Raw genomic sequence first — 17,243 nt, forward strand, 5'->3', positions numbered from 1 at the left:
ATGAAAAGCTTACTGAGTACTTGGATCCACGATCACCCATGAAGCCAAACAAACTCTTATATCATTGAGGATAAATTAAGTCTTCAGCAATAAACGACATCCTCTCAACTGGATCCAGAGGAGAAGTAGACAGAGCAGAGATCAAATGTGTCTTTCTCTTTACATCTTGGATAGATAAATTTGCTGTTGTAGATTGGAAGTGGCAGCATTGAATAATTAGATTGTTTTACATGTTTATATGTTTATCAAAAACACAAATAAAATAAAAACAGTAACAAACAAGTTAAATTAGATTTTCAAGTTGATTTAGTTTCACACCCTCATAAAAGCTGTTCTTTTGCTCCTGCAAGTGGAAACTATCCACACACCAGTTGAGAGCAAAAGGATCCTTTTTTGCCAGGACCTCTGAAAAAGACTTCTGGTAATAGAAAGTGAAAGGAAAAATGGAGATGCTACTGATGTCACATGTCATCAGTCAATTTTTTTAAGATAAAAATATATATATATTCTGAGTTGATTTTAACCTGGATTTTTGCATTGATTTTACCCCCAAAAAAGACATTTGCCTCAATGTATAATTTTAAAATAAATATGCATAAACCCCATGCAATTTCAATTTGTTTTGTGTTTCGCACAGTGACTGCATTTATTGGAAGACTTACTGTGTTGAGCATCTCTCTCGTGTGAGCAGCTGAAACACAGAAACGTGCCCTTGACTCGATGATGGGTGTCGCCGGGAAGCCGACTACCACTGTGCCGATGTTCCTCTTCAGCATCTCCCGTCAAATGCCCTGCAGGCAATGGCAACATTAGACACAGGGCAACACTTGGCAAGTCTAACTCATGGTCTCTCCATTACCATCACCACATCCTAAAGATGTTTTCTTTAATGTGAGAAATCATGAAACAGCTTTCCACACATTCACTCAGATTCTATCTATTCCTCTCATTAGCCACCATACTTATCCTAGATATTAAAAAGCATTGATTATATACCAAACAACATGGGGAGGCATACCCAATTTTGGCAGGCATGTAGAGCCATCATCGGTACCACAGGTGAATCATCGTTGCCGTAGATGATGAAGCCCATTTCGCGGAGTTTCCTGCGAAGTAGGGGTGTTCTCTGATAGCTGCCTGAGGCGATCAGCACTGGAAAAGGCAGAGAATCATACTCAGAGTGGTATTTTAGACCTGTATTCAACAACACAGGCATAAGCTTGTTGGTAAGTGAGCTGTTTGAATTACTCTGGTGACTTATACTTCAACTCAGGACAAATTTAAGTCTTACTCTATTGAACTGTAGCCAAACACCATGAATGAACACTGTAGACTGTTCACTGATGAAGAAAATCCTGTCGACTCAATCATAATACTTAAAACATTTTACTTATTTATCAAAGCTTGTGTTATTTTTAACATTTTTCTGCTGCAATTAAAAAACCTTGAGTATTTACCAATTAACGTCTCTTGGCTTTGATTAAAGCCCCTTCTCACCCTTTGTGCACCCACACAGGTGTTCTCACTTAATTTGCCTGATAGCTCTCTCCTCATCAGCCTGTACAGACTTTTCTTGACTGACATTCTCCTCACTCTATTAGTTTTACTGCACCTGTAGGACGGGACAATGTTCACTTTTGTGATTGCCATTAGTACATGAAGTCTGTGACCTCTCACAATTTCAGGCACGCCTGTTCAGAGGTCTAATCAGCCAGAGTGAAAACACCTGTGAGGGTGTGCAGAGCCTTTAAACTACAGCTTCATAAAATGTCATTATTCAGCTCTCCTTCAGAGGCTGAGTAAAGGAAACAGCATGTCATTTTGCAAACTTTTCACCATTGATGTTTCTGTATGTCCCCATTTTTTTTTGTTTTTTTTTTGGGTTCAGTCATTCTCACTCAAGTGCTTTCATGTGTTTCAGCGTCGACACCCATCTCTGAGCATGATGACACGCTGTAACTAGGATCTGTATGTATGACGATGCTGTGCCCACGTTTATCTGATGTACAGACGGCTTTATTTATTTGTCAATTTTCAGCTATCTTATGTTTGTCAAAAATCTTAATTATTACCTGAAAGGCAGCTCCAAATGTGTCCCAGTGGAAGGTATGTGTTTTAACGGACTACTCACACGTCTTAACTTCAGTGCAGCACTACTGACAGGCATTTTAAATGCACAGATGACGTAGCCACTGAAACTTTCAAGATTTGTTTAGATATGCTTCAAATGTCAGTTTTTTTTCTCATAATTTATCATCTGTGATCATCTTCTGGAATTACATTCCATATCAACCTGCTTTTATTGTTCAGTGTTTGTTTTATTTTAATGTTTTGTCTAATTTTTTTTTTTTTCTGTATGAGATCACCCCAAACATGGCATACATGCCACTGTCAAACATTGTGTTCATGTGTGTGTTTATGTTCTGTCACTTTATTGATGTGAATTGGAGGGTGCGTCGGTGAAGCCAGTCTGAAAGCTGGCAGTTGTCTGGCAATGTGACCATTCCTACACATGTTCATCAAAGTGACTCAATTCAACACAAGTTTAGAGATGCTTTTGTTGATGTTTATGGCATTTTAGCACAGGTTGCCAAGGTTTTTGGGGTCTCTTTTTAACTGTACATCCTTTAGACATAGTCGCATTTTTGTGTGAGTCATTCCAATATTGTGTTTTGTTTTTTTTTTTCTTTCACAGAAAATGGCTTGAATAACAACTCAGTGATGCATTTGCTTTTAATAAATGTAATATAAAAGGTGGAACACATGACTATGATCTGGAATTGCACTCCTCAGAAATGTGCCCTGACATAAAGAATTTCTTCTTGTCAGAGTTTCCTCTTGAGCTGTCTGCAGCACCATGCAGTATGTTAAGTCTCTGCATTTCTGTCTATGGAGGCAAAAATGTAATTGCAAACAGCAACGTGACGGTTTCTCTCAGCCAGGTTTCCCTCACTGAAACTGAGGAATTAAAGTCTAGAGAGATTATTCAAACGCAAACTTGCTTGCAGCTCTTTGATGTAATGTGACATTTTCCAGCCTACCTACCACAAATACCTGCGAACTGAACTGCAGTGAACATTGGAAACTTACTTATCAGTTGCTTTTGCCCTTGGAGTTGTATTTGGGGTTGAAGATAAACCACTTAGAGGAGTTTGTAAAGCCATGATGTTTGTTGACCATGCTGGTGGAAACAGCGCTGCAAAGATTAAATCACTTTCTTAGTATCAAGTTCTGGAATGGGTTTGTGTTTATTTACAGCACACACAGACTTTAGTCACATCTTAAAAGCTCATGACAAACATGCTGTAGAGCCTTTTTGACTGATAAGTCACTGACATCCTGCCATTATACAGCATTCCACATCGGCCAGTCATTCACTACGGTCTTCTGATGGTATTTCTCTGAAACAGTATGCCAGTGGGGTGAGATAATAATTTGTTTGAGTTTAGAAAATGGCAAACAAGCCTATAGAAAAAACGTGATTCAGCAGACTGTAGGAACAAGGGAAATGATTTCACTTGTTTTGTTTTCAAGACTGACTATTTGATTAAATGTATTTTTCTCAATGAGTAAGTGAATGTCCTCTGTGTGCTGCCTCTGCATCCTTTTGTAGGTTACATGCAAACTAAACCTTGTACCTTATCAAGAAACTCAGTGGCCCAGCGCACCCCCTCCACACAGCTGTGAGCAATGAGCATCCCACCCCCAACTCCTTCAGCATCAACCCTCTAAATGCGTGCGTCAAAGGCAAGTTTACCGAAACCGGTTGGCTGGGCGGCACACAGACACACACACGCGCGCGCGCGCACGCACAAACACACACACACACACACATGCAATCGAACCGGTGGATGAACTTCAGCTGGATAATGGATTAATGCATCAGACAGATAGCTAGCAAAACGCACAGCATACTATGAGCTCCAGATGTCAATGTATTGGAAGAAAACACCCACCCACCCACGACGGAGTGACTCACAGTTTAAAGTAGTTGAATAAGCGAGCGCCGGTGCGGACGGAGAGATTCTGCGTGGGGTATCTGACTTCTTTCTGGTACTTAAAGCTCTCCCAACTGTGATTTTATGGGGAAGAGACGCGCTGAGCTCGACCCGCCATACGGACTGACAGTTGCTGCGCGAGGCGCTGGTGCCAGATATGGATAGCGCGCGGGATACCTCAGGACGCTGGTGCGCATCTTCATAAAGTGCGACACTTTGACACCGACGAGGCCTAAAACTTAATTTGTCCCGAGTCAAAATTGCTGACAAACCGAGGACAAGGAGGACACAAGCGCTTCTTCCAAACCAACCCACCAATTTAGAGAGAGCAGTTTGAGAAAAGCATCCAAAGTACTTTTTACAAACCTTCACAGGAAGCTCCGAAGAAGAGAAGATGCGTCAAGAGGTTGCGGGGAGATTTCAGATGCTGCTTCTGCTTTGGTCAATACTTCTCCTTAGTTTGGGGACGGGGTTTCCTACCAGACACAAGAATGTTGCCCACAAGGTAAGTTCTCCTCTGACATTTTCTTGTGTGTTGGCTTTTTTTTTTTCGTAGCTTAGAAAGTTAGACAAGTTTCAAAATGCTGCGACGTCTTTAAATCACACCTGCCGCTGATAATTTTTTGAAAACTAGCTAATGCGTCTTTGAAACTTTGCACACGCTTGTAAAATGTATTTCCGTATAACTGTTCCATTTACAAATACACTAAAATAACTACATCATCACAGAAAAACTGCAATTAAAGTTAAAAAAAAATCGTGCGTAGCTTTTATTACCTATAAAAATGTCAAATTGTAGTTAGAACAATTGTTATTAAGTACAAATCACACTGCAATTAAGGGCCAGGAGGGAACATTAACATTATAAGTTAGGTTAGTAATTTGGTGTCATTTACAAGACACATTCTACCTTACATTGTGCACTTTTGTTCATTAAAATTTGAATATTGGAGAAAAAAACGGGTAAAACTGCTTATTCAACACTACTCTCCATCAATGGTTCAATCAATGAAGAGAGCTGAAATGAGCAGATCAGTGCATGTTGCTCTCTTTTGTTCCACTTTTCTTTCCATGTATAGTAAGGTTTGCCATCACTGGGCAAACACCCTGCTATAATAAATCTAAACTCCCTACACACACACACACACACACACACACACACACACACACACACACACACACACACTCTGTGCAGTGTGTGGTGTGTGTCTACAGGAATGTTTGTGTTACACATGGACGTATTTGGATATCAAAGTCTGTTTGTGTGTGTTTGTGTCAGGGTTCAGTTTTTGCCTTTGAACTCTCTCCTTCTTGTGTGGCCACCCATGGATGCCCTATTGGGACTCTCTCTCATCATCTCTCTGACTGATGTCAAAGCAAAAAGAGACAGAGATGAAAAAGAGGCAGGGAAGAAATGAAGGGAATGATTAGTGAGGAAAAACATCTCACTGCGGCTTGTGAGAGTGTGCTTCTCAGTCACCAAAAGGCTGCAGTTGGTGACTCTGTACCTTCGCCTGTGACCTGCTAGATGCGTGTCTCTAAGTGGTGGACAGAGAGGGGGAGATTTGTAGAGGAAGAGAGAAGGAGGAGGGGAGACTCAGTAAAGCGGGTGCCCGGTAACGAGATGCTTATGTAACCAGAATAAGGCGAACCCTCGGCATCTCTCACACTGGAGCCGGGGTCAAGTGTCATTCATCTGATTGTTTACATTGGTTCTTTATTGTGTTAATGTGGAATTTCCTGTTTTTGGTTTTACCCCCATCTCTCAGCGAAGAAAGAGGAGGAGTTTGTGTGGAAGTGGCCTCTTTCCCAAATATTGGGACCTGTTTGCCCTGTCTGTTTGGTGTCCCCACCTCCACAACCTCAGCCCGATTCCACCAGGCATGCATTTGTTGTCCCGTTTCCATTTGCAAAAGATGGCGATCAAAGAGCGCCCATAGTTTATTGTTCTTCTGTAATGGTTTGGAAACAGCCAAGTGCAGAGGCCTTTGATATCTGCGGGCACATAAATCAGGGCTGCCACATCGCCTGCCTTCCCAGCCTGCCCCCCAAGTCTACCGGATCCCATCCCTATCCCTCACCTCAGCCCCTGCTGCCCCCATCCACTCTCCCTAACCTGAATGTGTGTCACCATCGACAGTAGCAATGACAGTAGCCCAAAATGGATCCATTCTTTTCAGTCACTTGAAAGGAGGACACTGTGTTTTGCCAAAGGGGTGGATTTGTCATTGATGTTTGTCTGGGGAGAGAAGCAGTCTCCAAACCAGGCTGAGGTCCCCCGCTGCATCCATACAGTCTCCCTGTTAAACACGCTGCATGCCATCAGCCATCGGGCCTTTGATCAGAACAGCCCCACTACTGAGAAGAGGAGAGCAGGATCAGAGAGAACCAGGGGGGAGGAAGACGGGAGGAGGAGAGTGATATACAGGGCGAAAGAATACAGGATCCAGATGTGTAACAAGATGAGATGAGGAGGGTGTGAAAGTATGTGGCCTCTCTCATGACTCTGGACTTAGTCTTTTTGTGTTTGCATAAGTCTTTAGGTTGTTAGGGCATGTGTGTAAGAGTTAGGTGTATATGGTCACCGCTGCTCAGACATGCCAGTGATGTACTCATGCTAATAACAGGCCAGTAACATGGTAAAATGGAGCATCATGCTGGAGGATTTCTCCAGTTAAGGCTCATACCAGACACCAGAAATCAGGTGTAACATGAGAGAAGCTGAAGTATGGGGCCTTTTTTTTCTTTCTACACTGACACAGAGAATAATGTTTGTTTGCCTTAGATTCTAAAAGTAATGCATTAGATTAACTTAACATTAGATTTGAGTTATTGTCAGTAATAATTGTTGTTGGTGCATTTCTATGAAAAGAAATTGACGTTTTAAACATAGACAATGCACAAAGAGTTTAAGCTTTAAGTAAGTCAGTTAAGAAAACTAACTAGCTAATTAATTAAGTAACTCACTAATTTACTTTCTAACTAGCCTATTCAATACTTTATTCTATTATTTATTAAAAAGTCAATTAATGTTTTGGTCTACGGTATAAAATATCAGAGTTTCTAAGAGTTTCCAAGGTGACATCTTCAAATGTCTCGTTTTTGCGACCAACAGTCCAAAATCCAAAGATACTCTGTTTACAATGATACAATGATATAAAACAAAAAAAACAGCAATTAACAGAATAGTTATTTATAATAGTTTATGTGTTCACCTTGTCAGTTACTTGACTAGCTGTTTCAGCTCTGCTTGAATTAAATTCAGTGCTGAAAACAGGAACCAAAACAATCTTAAATCTGTGAAATGTGTATTGATCTAAAAAGTGTTAAAATTTACATGACTACTCTTTTAAATTGTAGCACTACTTGCACTACTATTTTGTACTTTGTATTTGCATATGGTGTCCTGTCGAATATGTTTTGAATGTTTGATGCTGAGTATTCTTGGCAAAAATCTTGTAAACGGTCAGCTTGGATTTATTGCAATATGTGTAACATTTGCACACACTATTGCAACAAACACTGGATAAAATTACTGAGAGAAACACTAAACATCCCCAAAAGGTTATCTACTTGTCACCACCAGTTTACAGATATCTGGGGAGGGGGCCAACTCTTCATCCATCATTTATCATGCTTGACGGGCTTCTCCTCTAAACAGGCATTATGTGTTCACATGCTTGAATTTGACTGACCACATAACTTCTTTATGGGACAATCACAAGCAGTCAGTGAAAAGTACGCCCTGTTCTAGAGGCCATAAGTATAAATCATCAACCGACTGGTCATTAATTCAGACATTTCTTCTCCTCTTTAGGCCTCTAACTGCCACTGGTTTGTTCTGAGCAGACCACAAGCTGGCTCAGCTCCAAACTGTCCAATCATACGTTTATGCCACTTTAGTGCATTCAGGATAATATAGAGTGAATAGCAGACAAGGGTTCATTAGAGTTTGGTTAGGTTTGGATTTTGGTTTTGACCAGTGTCAGGAATGAAATAGATACGTGTCCTATTAGAAGTGAGATAGACATATGCACACTGGAGGATCAGACCAACCAAATATCCATTTTCAGTCACTGTATTCCAGATACACTACATATATCTACAGTTCCCCACCATTATAATGTCACCAGTAATCACGATCAGTCTGAGAGATCAATGTTTCCTCCTGCTGGTCCTCCTTCTCAGTAGCTGTAAAACCTGAAAGGTCAAATTAAGTAGTGGCGGCAGCAGAGCAGGTTCAGACACTTGCACCAGCCCAGGGGTCCCACGCCTCCCAGGCCCTCTCATTAAAGCTAAAAGAGGATCTCTCTGGCACAGGCCCCTCTTTGTCCACTGCTTGGATGCCATGACTGTTGTGGGAAAAAAAAAAAGAAATGAACGAAGGCTGGTTGGTCACTTGGCTGGTTAGTTGGATGCCTCAGGGGCTTTTTGGAATTGCTGACCAAGCTGTGAGGTGGTAGATGGTTTCAAGGTTTCTTCCTGGAAACAGAGCACTAATTGTTTCTATACTCATCAATGAGCCACTATAAATGATGAATTATTTTTGTCATTAGCATTAAAATAGCCACTGGCTTTTGAATGTATGCCAGTGGTTACTTTAGGCCTGTCTCCGCTGCCCTTGTTCTTTGCACTATTGAGGGTGGTGTCTGCACATAGTGAGCATAGATGCAAAATGCATGAAATCGTTCCACCAGATTATTGTTTTTTGTTCATATAAAAACTTTGTAATTTACACTGTGTCTTAATCTGTATATTCCATCAGGCTCACGGCCACCCTGTTCATAGCGGTGGGGTCCAATACGTCCCTGAGACTTTGGAGCAGCAGAACCAGGTGCAGAGTCTGCTGCCTGAACCACACAGCCACCAGAGGAGGTGGTCGCACCCCCAGCACCGCTCCATTGGTGTTCTTCCACAGCCGGAGCCTGAGGAGGAGACCAAACCCTTCATCCTGGATCTCAAGAACTTTCCAGACCTGGCCAATGCTGATATCAATTCGCAGAACCCCAACATACAGGTGAGTGAGAAGAGGGGTGTCGCACATTTCTGTATTTGGGCAGATGTAGTACTTAAGCTTCTTAAACAGACTTCAAGACATTGATAAAGATATCCTAATTTCTAAAACTGACTTGGAAATACTGGACCCATCCAAACCCATAACGAAAACAAAGTATAGTATAGTTTGTGTGCTTCAGCCATACAGTAACCAAGACCTGGTGGTGGTCCATTGAATGGGTTAAATTAAAACCCTTTATACAAGGAGAATTGGGTAATTGTGTCTTTTGCTGTGTAAAATTGAGTATGTCCTTAATGTTAAACAATCAGCAATCTCTCAGTCTAATCTTAGAGACCCAGCTCTGTTTTGCTACGATTTAATTAAAGGCAAGGGGGCTCTGTAATCATAAGTGTTCATTAAGTCCTCATCATCTCCATCTAAATTGACCCAAGAAGTTAAAGAAGTTGTTCTGCTTAACTTATCTCAGGGCAGTTATGTTCTCCAACTCTGGTCAGTGTAATCAGGATGTGGTTAGAGGGACATTATGATACCAGCCTATTGATATATCAAATACTGAGATGATGACTTTTCATGTAGCATACAGACCAGATGTACTGTTCTTTAACTGAAGGACTCTGCACCAAGGATATGCTCACTTAAAACAAATGGAAGCATTTCCAATTATCATATTTCTTTCCTAACTATGAAATTAATTTCACTATGGTTATGAAAAGATTTCCTCTGTAGTCTCCCTGTTGCCTGGTCTTCACATCAGCTGAAGTGGGCCCTTGGAAGTACTGTAGCATCTAGGATGAGTCATATTGAGGTAATGAGAGGTAGTTATCCAGAATAAATGCTCAGATTCTCTCCCTGAGAGGACTGTTTGGTTGGCTGAATGCTCATGCTCACGTCTGGCTGGCTGACTTAGACCAGGGTAGAGGGTTTGCCTGCTAAAATACTCCTCCGCAGATTTGAGATGGTTGATTTCTTGAGAGGAGCTTGTAAGTCAAGCGCTAAAGCTGCCTGGAAGTATTGTTGGTTCTATACTTTTGTTTTTGACATGTTCAGGCAAAAGAAGAATTAAGACAGCAACATTGGACAGTTGAATCTCCTGTTGTTAAGTCACTGTTTATAAGTCAGTTCTAAGTGTTGTTTTCAATGATGCTGCACTTCTCTTGGTGGTCTTGGTGTTCTTGTTTGTTCAGGTTCACTTCAAACTGACAGAGACCCCTCTCTCTTTGTGCGTAGGTTACCATTGAGGTGGTGGACGACCCTCAGATGGAGGTAGAGATGGACCTGGCCAAGGAAAAAGACTGGCTGCCCTCCTCGTCCTCCTCCCCCTCTTCCACAGTGGATTGGCTTGGAGGCAAGAAGCTTTTCTGGCCCCTTTTCTGGAGTTACACCGACGCCGATTCCAGCGAGGACAGCAACAGCCGGTCAGGCGTGGAGGAAACTGGCGAGGAAGAGGAGGAGGAAGATTACTCCCTGGATTATGGCAGTGAGGAGCCATTACCCAGCGGAGTGGGCGGAGACTGGGATACTCGTTGGAACGAAGGCTGGGATCCAATGCAGAGCTACTATGGTAAGTTTTGCCAAGTGGTACACTCGCTGTCTGCTTGTACAGTCACATGAACACTGCTCTTTAAATATGACTCCATCATGGCTTTTAAAAATATATCACAATTAATCCTGCAGAAGAAAAACATCCAAAACGGGAAAGTATGTCAATACAGTCACTGAATTTATCATATCAAAAAAAGAGATGGAGATAATGTGGACGTCTGGATGGAGCGACAGAGAGAGAGAGAGGCAGAATGAGAGAGAACAATGGAGAGACGGAGAACAACACAGTGGCTCAGGAAAGCTGCATGATAACTCTTCACAGTCAAAGAGAACTAGCATGCCAGCATGCGAGGCAGCATGAGCACTCGACCATCAGGACATTGTGGGTTATGGGCACTTTGAAGTCGACACTGGTCGTGCTGGTCGCAGAGGCCTGCCTTTTGAAGATGGGTCAGATGCGCTTGCTAATGGCAGCGTGAGGCCGGCACTGTTCCCTGGGACAAAACAACCCTCTGCTTGTGGACAATTAGAGGGCAGATTGGGAACTCAGAATGACAGGGGCCATTCGGCCAGCCCTTTCATCCTTCCCCGGGACCCCATGGGCCCCCCCCAGACCCTGGCGGCCCTCACTGCCCTCTGCGGCTCAGCCTTTTGAGCCAGTTCAAGAATTTCAGGGGCTTTCAGGGCCCTGCATAACTTTTACAGCTCTCTTCCCCCTCTTAATTCTGCCTTCTTCTGGTGGGAAAAAATGTTGTGTCTCAGCTTGCACAGACCGCTAATTCAGTAGTAAAAATAGTAAATGAGAGAGAAAGAGATACAGAAGGTGTGTATAGTGAAAAAAAGGGAAGGGAGACAGAGAACAAAGATAAAAAAGAAAAAACAGGAAAGTTTGATGGGCAGCTGGGCAGTGGGTTGGCCAATGTGTGTGAGTCCTGCTGTAGATCAGAGCACAGTCATGGGCTTACCACAGCCTCAAGCTTTCACTTGTTAAAGAAATTTCCCATAGATACAAATCTGTGTATGACTGAGCTGGATTTTGAAGCTTGTTGTTGTGTTCAAACCTCTACTGTTGTAGTGTAATGTCAAAAGGCAGCAGTAGGTGTCTGAAAACCTGAGTAGTTTTTACTCTGTAACCTTTCCCTTTTCCATCTGCCAATGTATAGACTTTATCTGTTCAAGTGTTGTGCATGCAGACAAGCCAGGAAAGGGCAACAATGCCTGTTAAGTGGTCACATCTAAAGACTCGGTGAACATAAATCAAGGATGTCTGCCTTAGCTTCTTCTGTAATTAAGACTCTCCTGAGACCTCATTCTCGTATGGCCACATGGCGAGCTGGCAGCGCCCACAAAGTAAAATTGGGTGCTCGGTACACCCAGGCTGGTATTTCTGCACCCACCTCGCCTTTAATCAAGAATGACTTGTTTTCAGTGTTATTAACACCACAAGGAAACATGGTGCGGAGGCGGACAGCCACAGCACAGCTTCTCTCTCTCTAATTTTACTGAAGCCTGCTTAAAAAGAATATGGGTTTTCATGGGGAAGGTTAGACCAGGAGAAAACTGTCATTTATATGGACTGAGACAGTTCAGAAACTTTGAAAGAACAGGGTTTACTTCCACACAAAACTGTAAGGTGTTTTTGGATTGCAGGATTTTTTTCAGCTCACGTTCATAATCCCTGACAGCAAAAGCTGCTTCCTATTAGCTTGTTAAATACAATGCAATTAGTAAATAATAATCTTCACCTTAAATCTCTCAGAGATTAACATTACTGATTTTGTGATGTGTACTTGATATAATGCTTTAATCTGAGTAGAGTCTGATGAGTTTTCTTAGTCATACACATTTTAATCCATGAACTAAAGCAATAGTAACTATGTTTGAATTTTCCTTCCCACAGAGAAGGAGACGGATGAGTGGACTCCCTGGTCTCCCTGGTCTCCCTGTTCAGTGACATGTGGACATGGTGAGAGGAAGAGGACCAAGTCTTGTGGCTACTCTTGCACTCTGACAGAAGCCTCTAAATGTGACCTGGAGCCTTGCCCTGGTAAGGTTATACTTCTATATTAAGACACACAAATGCCAAAAGAAGTACAGATTTTTTTGTGCCTTTGCTGATGTCCCAGCTGGTTTTTAATCTACAGCTCCTCTCTCCTTCTCTCACTCTCATCTCCCCTCTGTAGGCGATGTCAACACCGTGGTAGAACCTTTCCCATTTGACATGGAGAATGGCACAGAGCCATTTGGGACAGGTGAGTTTATCTAATGAAGATCGCTCCACAACATCTCTCATTAGTTCACCTGATCATATCATATTTTATGCCATTAACTGCAAGCTGCTCATACTTTACAGTCCACAACATTATAAAGCATTTATTTGATAGTACCCCTTTGGCTAATTATGGTACAGTAACAAAGGAAAGTAAAACCGGCTTGCTCAAGAGTGTGACATAGACATAGGATTCAGGCTTGACTCTAAAGAAATCACCGTTCGTGCTACCGTTAGTGCTACCATGAACAACTCTAACAAACAATTTCATGTGGTATTGCTGTACTCTTTCCAATAGATGTGGACAGCTGTGAGAAGTGGCTCAACTGTAAGAGTGAGTTCCTCCAGAGGTACCTCCACCAGGTGTTGTCTGAGCTGCCCAGCTGCCCCTGCTCCTACCCCTCTGAAGTGGCGTACACCGTGGTCAGTGTCTACGATGAGACTCATGGCCGGCAGTTCCGCTGGCGTGATGCCAGTGGCTCTAAGGAACGCCTGGACATCTACAAGCCATCAGCACATAGCTGCATCCGCTCAGCACTTTCTGGTGACTCGTCTACTCTTGCAGCGCAGCACTGTTGTTATGACGATCGCGGGCGGCTGATCACACGAGGGAAAGGCGCAGGCACGCCTAACCTGATCAGCACTGAGTTCTCACCTGAGCTGCACTTCAAAGTGGATGTGCTGCCTTGGATCCTGTGCAAGGGAGATTGGAGTCGCTTCCATGCGGTGCGACCACCCAACAATGGGCTGAGCTGCCCAGAAAACCCCCATGAAGACGTGTTCATGAATGAACTGGAAGAGGCCAGGGAGTACTGAGGGACCACAGCCAAAAGTACCACTTCACTCAGAGAGTCAAAGGGCCCAATCCTAATTTGAGAGGAGACAGCCTACCTTAAAAGTCATGAAGTATTACTTCTAAACCATGCATCAGCCATTTATCATGCATTGATGACTCAGAGGAAATGCACATTTGTGATTGGCAAATTTGTGGGGTTTAGAAATGATGGTGAAGTGGGGCTGTCTCAAGTTAGGATTTGGCACAGTGTCCTGACATCAGACTCAACTGAACTGAACTGAATTACATGAATGGAAAAAAAATGCAGTGTTCTCCCATAGCTTGCCAACCTGTTACACATCTGGCATGACATCAAGCTCTCTCTTTATATTCACTACACTCTCCTGGGTGCGTGTAAGCATGATGCCTACTTACTGGCTTTTTTGATGGTGTCCTGGAGCGCTTGTGATTGACAATAGCAACATATGGTAAACATCCTGATCATGCTTCTTGTAGGTTTTACATTTGAAAATGTATGAATATGGGCTGCATTGATTGAAAGAAACACATACATGGGCAGAGTCCGACAGATGAATATCCCAACTATGCTGCTACAATATAAGATTCTTCAGGTTCAAAAGGTATGAAGGGGACGGGACATTACTAAACCCAAAAGATGCCACATGCATTCACAGTAATGTACATTTAAGCCAATCTTTGGATACAAAAAAATGGTAATTGTAAAATAATTTGGGATGTGAACCAGAGAGGTAAGCTAAAATAATTTCAAAGTTTCTGTTGTCATTATGGAGCTTGCTAGTGAGAATTATGAGACTAGCTTTTAGGCAGTAATGCTACAGTAACAGCACATTTGATTTCAAATGTTTTGTCACACAGAATGATTTCATGTGTTTCCTCACATCTTCACAGCCAGGAAAATATATGATTTGGGTGCCAAAGAGTTAAAAATCAGACTGTTGGTGCCTGTGTAACTCCAGCCTCCTAAGTCTCTTTGGTGCAAATGTAGGACAAACATTCAGTTCTACAGTGAGTAGATTGTGCTCATAGATATGTCTCTATAATGTTCTCAGGGGGACTAACCTACCATGATAAACAAATTTCATTTACCTCGACAATGGAGCACTATTGGACCTTGTACAAAGTGTATTGGGGTAAAGATTAGTACGGAGTATCGTGTGTGTAATCCCGATTGGAAGTGGTGAAGAGATAATGCTTTTGAGCAGTTTCTGAAAGTAATGAGAACCCTTATAACTGAATTGTTGCTGTCAATACATTGTGTGGTAGAACGATGTCATTGCTGTTTAAGCTGTTGGCTTAGGGTCTTTGGGTTTATGTACAGAACTTGATTGGATAGAAAGGACATTCCCACTCAAATAAACATTCCTGAGAGGTCATGTAGTTAAGTGTCCTTCTCATGGCTGACAGAATATTGGTAAAGGCAACATTGTAGTAGTCAGTCTTTCACCATTAGGTATACTACAAAGGATTGAGAAGGCTGATGTCTAACCATAATAATAATAGTTTGTTAGCATTGTAGCAGTAGATATACTAAAACTCTGCACCTCGCTCAGTAAACTGTTGTGGCAGTAACCGTAAACCCTACTGAAAACTGCCTTAAAACTGCAGGAATGGCCCTTTCTATCCACTCTGATTTTATGGATGTTCGCTCCAAACCTTTTTTTCAGGAATTCTGCTTCCAGATGTGCATTTGCAGACATGCATTTACATTTTGGAATCACCGATTTTAAAGGAAGGCACTTTATTTAAAGTATGCGTGTGCATATACAGTATATATGTATACACACACACACATACAAACACAAATGATATATCAAAATGTACTCATGTTTGCCATTTGTTGATGATAGTGTAATTGTGAAGGGAAACTCGCCAGAGATGCTGCATTGTTCTATGAAAGTGCATATATCAAGTGTTCTGTTGAGAAAAGCATGATCTTTTTGTGATTTCTGAATCTAGTATTACATATATGGTGTTGTACAGTATTTATTTGTCTGTTCTCTTTTTTTTAAGTTTGTTGAAGCTTTGAAATGACTATACTCAACATGGTGCACTAATCGGACTGAAAAATGAAGGCACCCATTATCAAAAGGGAAACCACTTGCCTCATATCACTTCATACAGCAACATTAAGTGTGTGTTTCATTTTACGTTGTACTGCAGTGCTCTATGAAAATGTTGTTGCAATTATGCTGATGAAATATATATATAAAGACCTTGCATTCATCATCTGACTTTTTAATGTGCTGTTTTTTCCCCCCACACTGTAGATATCTTGTAGCAGGGCCAAGCATAGCATAGTCCTGTAGAGCAAAATTCCTTAGAAACAACCCAGTAGTTATACTCTTTATTGACTAACCAAACTTTTCTGCACCTTTCTTCTCAAACAAGGCAGGTACAGTGCAGCAAGCATTTGGTTAGTGCAAACATGCCACTTCCTTGTTTGCAGCAACAGGTTAAACATTAGAGCAGCCAGTAGGAGATGCAGGCCATACAGTTTTCTCTTTCATAGACCCCAAATGTTTCCTGGTGTCAGGACATCAGCAAAGAAGAGTTTAACCTCTTACTCACTTCATAAGAATTGGATCTTGTCTGTAAGGTAAATATGTAGCTAGAGTTAGCAGCCTGTTAGCTTACCACAAAGACTAAACACAGAAACAACTAACCTGGCTCTGTCCAAAGGTAACAAAATCTGCCTACCAGCACCTTTAAAGCTCACTGATTAACATGTTGTTTGTTTAATCAATCATGAAGTGGACTATTTCTTGGCCACCTATCAGCTTTAGAGATGCAGGTGGGCTGTTACCATCGAATGGAGTGAGACTAGCTCCTCATTTCCAGTCTTTGTGCTAAGCTAAGCTAACTGGCTGTTGGGAGCAGCTTCACATTTACTGTACAGACACGAGAGTGCTTTGAATCTTATCAAATTAAACTTTGACCAAGAAAGCAAATAAACATATTTCCTTTATATAGTGTCAATTCCCTTTAAAAGATGATCAAAGGAAGGTCCCTTTATTAAGTGCTGAGTGACTTGTCCACATAGATGAGCTGGTGGAAGCTGTAGCATAATGCCGCCAAATAATAGGTTGTGGTTTTGTATGTTAGTATTTGCCTTGATGAGGAGTAATGGGCACGAGACTCTAATTTTTCATCTATATTACCTTTTCCACGTGTGATTACAGGATTCAATTAGGTATCACGGATGAGTTGACTTGTTAGCAGTGTGTGCATTTGCTGTTTGAACCCACAGCATCAAACGTTTCCTCGGTTTACTCTATTTCATCAACTGTGTGTTCTCAATCTAGCTTTGGTTTTCTTTATAAGTTCAGCTCACATCTAGAAGTCAAAAGTCATACTAACATTTTCTGTACGGCTTCTAAACAATCAACCGCAGCCTTTTCAAGCCATGTGCGCTTTGGGATTTACAAATGTGTTGTGGGCAGTCTTCTGGTGGTGATTCACAAGAGTGACACGATTTCCTTGAATATGATTTTCAGGTGTGGTTTGGGCCCAGAGTTTTAGGTCCAAGGCAGAGTAGGAGGGATGGTGCTGGCTATAAAATCCTTTAAATTCAAGCTCCAGAAAAGGCAGGCTGGATATCAA

General features: G+C 41.9%; 1 protein-coding gene and 1 long non-coding RNA gene across 2 annotated transcripts; one reads left to right on the forward strand and one right to left on the reverse strand.

The window, feature by feature from the left end:
- Positions 1 to 1,866: 1,866 nt before the first annotated feature.
- On the reverse strand, positions 1,867 to 4,436 carry LOC111235764. Its single transcript, XR_002665695.1, has 2 exons — positions 4,365 to 4,436; positions 1,867 to 3,196 (listed from the first exon to the last, which is right to left on the reverse strand). It is a non-coding gene; the product is annotated as an uncharacterized LOC111235764 (long non-coding RNA).
- LOC111235755 (isthmin-2-like) lies at positions 4,374 to 15,854 on the forward strand. The gene is made up of 6 exons (XM_022764286.1): positions 4,374 to 4,503; positions 8,764 to 9,015; positions 10,243 to 10,576; positions 12,458 to 12,604; positions 12,741 to 12,809; positions 13,125 to 15,854. Exons 1-6 carry the CDS (start codon positions 4,393 to 4,395, stop codon positions 13,640 to 13,642), a joined length of 1,431 nt encoding a protein of 476 aa, XP_022620007.1. The 5' UTR covers positions 4,374 to 4,392; the 3' UTR covers positions 13,643 to 15,854.
- Positions 15,855 to 17,243: the final 1,389 nt, after the last annotated feature.

Source organism: Seriola dumerili, unplaced genomic scaffold, assembly GCF_002260705.1.
Source record: "Seriola dumerili isolate Sdu_G_001 unplaced genomic scaffold, Sdu_1.0 BDQW01000025.1, whole genome shotgun sequence".
NCBI lineage: Eukaryota > Metazoa > Chordata > Actinopteri > Carangiformes > Carangidae > Seriola > Seriola dumerili.

Excerpts from the sequence above, each read along its gene's own strand:
- LOC111235755 (XM_022764286.1), top strand. The coding sequence starts at position 4,393 with ATGCGTCAAGAGGTTGCGGGGAGATTTCAGATGCTGCTTCTGCTTTGG. Across the intron at positions 10,577-12,457 it reads TCCAATGCAGAGCTACTATG|AGAAGGAGACGGATGAGTGG; the intron begins GTAAGTTTTGCC and ends TCCTTCCCACAG. Across the intron at positions 12,605-12,740 it reads TGACCTGGAGCCTTGCCCTG|GCGATGTCAACACCGTGGTA; the intron begins GTAAGGTTATAC and ends TCCCCTCTGTAG.